The 5,956-nt window shown below is 56.1% G+C and overlaps 1 protein-coding gene across 1 annotated transcript; it reads left to right on the forward strand.

Annotated features, from left to right (window-relative positions):
• Positions 1-1,745: 1,745 nt before the first annotated feature.
• On the forward strand, positions 1,746-5,113 carry Rnd2 (Rho family GTPase 2). Its single transcript, XM_055619707.1, has 5 exons — positions 1,746-1,900; positions 2,390-2,477; positions 3,268-3,377; positions 4,019-4,153; positions 4,315-5,113. Exons 1-5 carry the CDS (start codon positions 1,799-1,801, stop codon positions 4,561-4,563), a joined length of 684 nt encoding a protein of 227 aa, XP_055475682.1. The 5' UTR covers positions 1,746-1,798; the 3' UTR covers positions 4,564-5,113.
• Positions 5,114-5,956: the final 843 nt, after the last annotated feature.

The following is a 5,956-nucleotide window of genomic DNA, read 5'->3' on the forward strand; positions in this document are numbered from 1 at the left end:
GTGGGTGGGGCGGGGCTCTGCCCGGGGGCGGAGCCTCGCGCGCGGGCTTAAAGGCCTAGGCCCTCTGCTGACCGACTTCGAGAGCGCGGCAAGCCTGGTGGTGCGGGTGGAGGGTGGCGAGGGAGGGGTGGGTGTGACTGAGAAGCCTGGGGAGAGGCTGGGGCGTTCAGAGGCTGAGACTTGATTCATTCATCACAAGCCTTACACGAATTGAAAGCTGTTCTGGAGCAGTCGGAAGGATAATCCTCCCCCCTCCCCCAATCTGAGTTCATTATATCACTTTTGGGAGCTAGGCACCTGCGGATCAGAACCCGGTGAAACTGTGCCTCAGGTTCTAACTCAACCCATTGGTAGTAACCAGACTCTGTTCACTGTGGTCTCGCCGTGGCGAACTATGAGCGTGTGAGCCGAACCTCTAAGACAGGATCTCGAGATTATTGTAGCCCTGTCTGGCCTGGAACCTGCCATGCACACAAAGGCTGGCCTTGAACTCGGAGAGATCCGCCTGTCTCTGCCTCCTGAGTGCTGTGGTTAAAGACAGGCGCTACCGCTCTTCCATTTCCTTCTCCCTTTCTTTTCCTTTTGTTGAAACTGAGGATAGAAACCAAGTACTCATGAGTGTAGCTCTACCCCCGAGCTACACCTCCAGCGTAAACTTAACAGTTTTAGTCGCTCAGCCTTGTGTTTCCCTTCTGTAAAATAGTGATATTATGTGTTCCAGTTATCTTTATAGGGTTATGCAAAATGAGATAAAATTAAAACGAGCACCCTTTGCTTAAAGAATAGCTTTAATTTTGTTTGTTTGTTTGTTTGTTTGTTTTGAGACAGCGTTTCTCTGTGTAGTCCTGGAATTCGCTAGGTTTAAACCAGGCTGGCCTCAGACTCAGAGATCTGCCTGCCTCTGCCTACCGTGTGCTGAGATTAAAAGCATGCGGCACCACTCCCAGCTGAGGAAGCGCTTTGCTTTTAAAAAGTGAAAGATGCCGTGCAAATAGCGATCTGGTTATTACTGGTGTGAAATGAGGCTGAAATTGGCTTCTGGGGAGTAGCTCTGGCCCCCGCTGAGCTGTGTGTCGCTCGGTTCTAGCTTCCTTTCTCTTCCCTTTCCCTTTCTATCAAAATGTCCACCAGAGGACGCAAACGCTCCCCTAAAACTTTCCACTCAGTACTTGGCTAAGAGGAACTCAGTCCACGCTTTCTAGGATGGTCCAGGCCCACAGTTAGGTGCCACAAGCCTAGATCCGGCCACCCGTCGGTGTGGAGACGGAGAGCTATGATGTCACCAATGTCGGGTACTAGGGTCTGGACTCCCATCTCCCCAAGCTCTGCCTGGACCCGAGAGTGGAGGAAGGGGACCTCACGGCCTCCCGACCCCCGTGTTGGGGAAGTAGATGGCTACTGCCGCGCGTGTCCGCCGCACTGGCACACCTGCGTGCACGCGTGGGCTCCCAGGAGGCCCAAGCCTAGCGCCTGTGTGTGTCGCGCCGCAGCCGATCCCCCCCCAGAACTTCGCCCTTAGCGCGCCCCGCCCCCCATCCCAGCTCCCAGGCTCCGCCCATCCCGGGCCCCGCCCCTCGGCGGCGCGGGCGGGAGGCGGGGCCGGGGGCGCGGCCGGCGGGCTAGGGGCGGGGCGGAGGGGGCCCGCAGCCCCGGGCGGGGGCTCGGCGCGGGCCCGCGAGATGCCGGTGTCGGCGGCCCGAGAGGCTGCAGCTGCAGCGGCGGGGGAGGAGGCGGTAGAGGCGGCGGCGGCGGGGCCCGGGAGGGGGGCGGCGTGGTGGGCCGGCGCGTAGCCGGGACGATGGAGGGGCAGAGCGGCCGCTGCAAGATCGTAGTGGTGGGGGACGCGGAGTGCGGCAAGACGGCGCTGCTGCAGGTGTTCGCCAAGGACGCCTACCCCGGGGTGAGGAACTGGCGTCTGGAGAGAGGGGCGCCGAGGCTGCGGGAGTGGGTAGCAGGGGCCCCGGGGGGCCGCTGGAGACCGGCACCAGGGTAACCAGGGACGAGAGAAAGAGGCTCCGAGGAGGGGAAGGAGGCGTTGGGGGCTCCGAAAGGACTGCAGAGGATTGGAGTGGAAGGGATCAGGGAACGCGGTGAAACGGATGGGGCTTCGGGAGCATCGGAGGATCCGGGAGCGCGCCCTGGGTGAATGTCGGAGGTCCTGGGCAGCCGAGAGGGAAAGAACTAGGGGCTAAAAGGACCCTGAGGGGGGTCTGAGAGTCTAGCTAGGATTCCGCGGAGGTGGAGGCAGTAGCTCCTCGGAGCTTCCCTTAGCCCAGCCTCAGACCAACTTCTGTCTAGGGACTGAGCTGGGTCGGATGTCGAGGCAGGAGGGCAGTTGTCAGGGTGAGAGAAGCTCTCGTTTTTTTTTTTGACTAACCCGTACCCGCAGAGTTATGTCCCCACCGTGTTTGAGAACTACACCGCAAGCTTCGAGATCGACAAGCGCCGCATTGAGCTCAACATGTGGGATACTTCAGGTAGCCAAGTCCCTCGGGGTCACCCTGACTGCCAAGGCCCCTTACCCTAGCCTCTCCCTGGGCTTAGATCCCGGGTTAGCCCCGACAGCCATCTGATTTAGAATGGAACATCAATTTCTGTTTTGAGCCAGGGTAACCGAGGCAGAGTTTCCCCAACAGAAACCATGTTCTGAGGTAGAAAGCCTAATATTTGAGCCCTGCAGCTGGGTTCTGCTTACCCAAGGAACTTGGGGGAAGAAATGACCAATTTTGGAACATGTTTCTTAGGAAATGGGACTGAGTTTAGGAGTGCTATTTAGAATTTCGGGGCGGGGGGAGGGGTTTCGGTGGTGGAAAGTAGCTTTTTTTTTTTTAAATTCTAGACTGAACTAGAGTCCCAAGAGGACAAGAACACTCTTTTCCTGTCCCTGCTCCAATCCCATGGGAAGGGTTTTTATTTTTACTCAGTTCCCAGGAGGACTTCAGAAGATGTGTCATCAAAGCCCAGAAAACATGCACAAAATTTGTTGGAATATTGGTAGATTTTCTGAGATTCTTAAAGGGCTTCCACACTCCAAAAAATTACAAATTATTCCTGTTAGACTAGAGAAAGCCATAGGAAGCAGAGAGCTGTTTCTCACTCTTTCTGCTCCCTCTGCCTATTCTCAACCCACACTCTGTGATGGGTAGTTGAGAGCACTCTCTTTCATTTCCTGCTTTCAACATCTCTTGATCTGAGTCCCCCATTCCCTTCCCAGCCTGCCACCACCCACTCAGGTGCCTTATCAGCTTATTCTCTGTCTTTCTTCAGGATCCTCTTACTATGACAATGTCCGGCCTCTGGCCTACCCAGATTCTGATGCTGTGCTCATCTGCTTTGACATTAGCCGGCCGGAAACACTGGACAGTGTCCTTAAGAAGGTGGGATTCTGGGGAAACTACTGAGGAGACTGGGCCCAGCGTGAAACGGGAGGAGGGAGTAATGACATGCCCCTCAGCTGGGTAGTGGATGAAGCTAGCATCCCTCTACTCCAGCCCTATATGTACCACCTGCAAGTCAATCCTTCCTTGGAGCTGGAAATGGCTGGAAATGGGAGATGCGAGTTCAAGGACTTCCCTATCTGCCTTCCCTATCTCCTTGGCTGTGGAAGCCCTGGATGGAAGGGTTGTGTTGGAATGCCAAACCTGAGGCTTTGGAAAGCCTTACGGCCTCCTGTCCAGGCCATTATTTCCCTAAGAAAAGCCTGTGGTGAATGCACAAAAGTCAGTTAGGGCTTTCTTAGTTCCCAGGCAGGGGAGAGTGTGGTTGGCCTGTTCTCTGGACAAAGTATGGGAAGGGGAGTGAGAATGGGAAGGTCCCAGGCTGACTGAGGACAACCCTGGAGTCTTCACTCAAGCTCTCCTCGCCTCCGACACTGTCCCGCGCTCTCAACCCAAGAGCAGCCTCCCCATGTTATTCCTCACCTAGGAGGTCTAGAAGGATAAGCGAGTTCGGCATGCGTGGAGCAGAACTCTTCCCTGGGTCTTGCTCTCTATAACTCTTATTTTCCTCCTCCAACTAGTGGCAAGGAGAGACTCAGGAGTTTTGCCCCAATGCCAAGGTGGTGCTAGTCGGCTGTAAACTGGACATGCGGACCGATCTGGCCACGCTGAGGGAGCTGTCCAAGCAGAGACTTATCCCTGTTACACACGAGCAGGTGAGGGACCCCTAACCTCCAGCCCAGACGTCAGCCGTCACGGCCTCTGACCCCCAACCCTTGCTTCTTCCCCAGTTCTGTCTGACCTTTAACCCGGGCCCACAGTCTCCCCGCTTTCTGAAGTAAGCCCCATGATTCCCACCCATCTGCTGCTTTTCCAGGGCACTGTGCTAGCCAAGCAGGTGGGGGCCGTGTCCTACGTCGAATGCTCCTCCCGGTCTTCCGAGCGCAGCGTCAGGGACGTCTTCCACGTGGCCACTGTGGCCTCCCTCGGCCGTGGCCATCGGCAGCTGCGCCGCACTGACTCTCGCCGGGGACTGCAGCGATCCACTCAGCTGTCGGGACGGCCAGACCGGGGAAACGAAGGAGAGATACATAAGGATCGAGCCAAGAGCTGCAACCTCATGTGAGGGGCTGCAGTGGATGCGCAGGATGAAGAGGGCTGGGTGAGAGGTACACTTGTCCCCCTGCTTGCTCCTGGACTTTTTGACCTCCTGACCCTGGCTGGAAGGGCAGGGCAGGCAGAGGAGCAATTTGGTCGGAGAGGCTAGAGGACAGAAATGTGTCACCATTCTCCAGATCCTTATCCCCTTCTCTGGCAGCTGAGAGGGCTGACAGGGTAGGCATCTGGGGCATGAACTTGGACGAGGCAGGTGGGTGTTTGGGAAGCCAGCATCAAACAATGACTTTGGTTGAGTCTTCTACGTAAAGTGTATCTTCCCTCCTTACCCCGGTCCCCATGTCCTATCTGCCTTCCCTAAGGAAAGTGTCCATTTGGTGACGTTCTCTTTTTCTCTCCTCTCACTTCCACATCTGTTCTCACACATTCTAACCTCCAAACAACTCGAACTAAATTTTAAAGCAAGAAGTCCTTTCCTACCATCAACCCGCCAGCCAGTTCTAGCTTCCCCCCCTTTCCTCAGCAGTCGGCAAATAAAGCCCATGACCATGGAAAACGGCTATGGCCTTAGTTCTGTGTTCCTTCACACACACCCCCAACCCCAACCAATCTACCAGCATCCTCACCCACAGAGAAAACACGGGGAAAAAGCCCTGCACCGAAGAATCAAGTTTAGGAGCCAAGGGTGGGAGAGTTAATGTGGATAGACAGCCCGGGGGGTGGGGGGGCCACAGGACGCTTGGAGTGAACTGATGATATACAACTGCTCGGCATTAGTCAGCCTGGCCGGGTGCTCTGCTGGCATGGCAGAGGGCCTGCTGAAGTGGCACAGGCCCCTTGTTCACCGTCTCCGCCCTGGCTTGGAGCCTGCTGATGCTCTAAGGATTAGGAAGACAGGAAGGCATTGAAAGCTCCCACATGGTTGAATCTGAACCCCGTGCAAGGTCAAGTTTCCTAAGGGGGTGGTAACCCCTGGGGTTTCTTCAGGGGCCCAGACAGGGGCTCTGCCTCCTCAGTTCCATCTTGAGTTCCTTGATGATTGGTGGGGGAGCATCATTTGTCATCGAGAGTTGTTATCCCTAGCCCAGCCCCTGGCGAATAAAAGCTGGTGGAGGGGATGGCCGCAGTCCTTGTCAGCAAGGACAGTGCTGGTCTGTTTTCTTGGGAGTCTGGTTTCAGATTGTCCTGTATTCCCTCCTTGGCTCTGGTCCCACTGGCCTCTTTTTGGTGACATTCTCCCCCAGGAACCATCCATTCGCGGCTCTACCCTCCCCCAGATCAAACCCACCCAGTTCTCCCAGAAACATTAGGAGAGACCAAAGGCAGGCCTAACCCTCCCATCTGCTTCGACCCTCTCTGTGCACACCCCACCCCTCTAGGAATCCGCCAAGCACGCACTGCGC

This window comes from Psammomys obesus, unplaced genomic scaffold, assembly GCF_907164565.1.
Source record: "Psammomys obesus unplaced genomic scaffold, mPsaObe1.curated_primary_1811, whole genome shotgun sequence".
In the NCBI taxonomy this organism is placed as follows: Eukaryota; Metazoa; Chordata; class Mammalia; order Rodentia; family Muridae; genus Psammomys; species Psammomys obesus.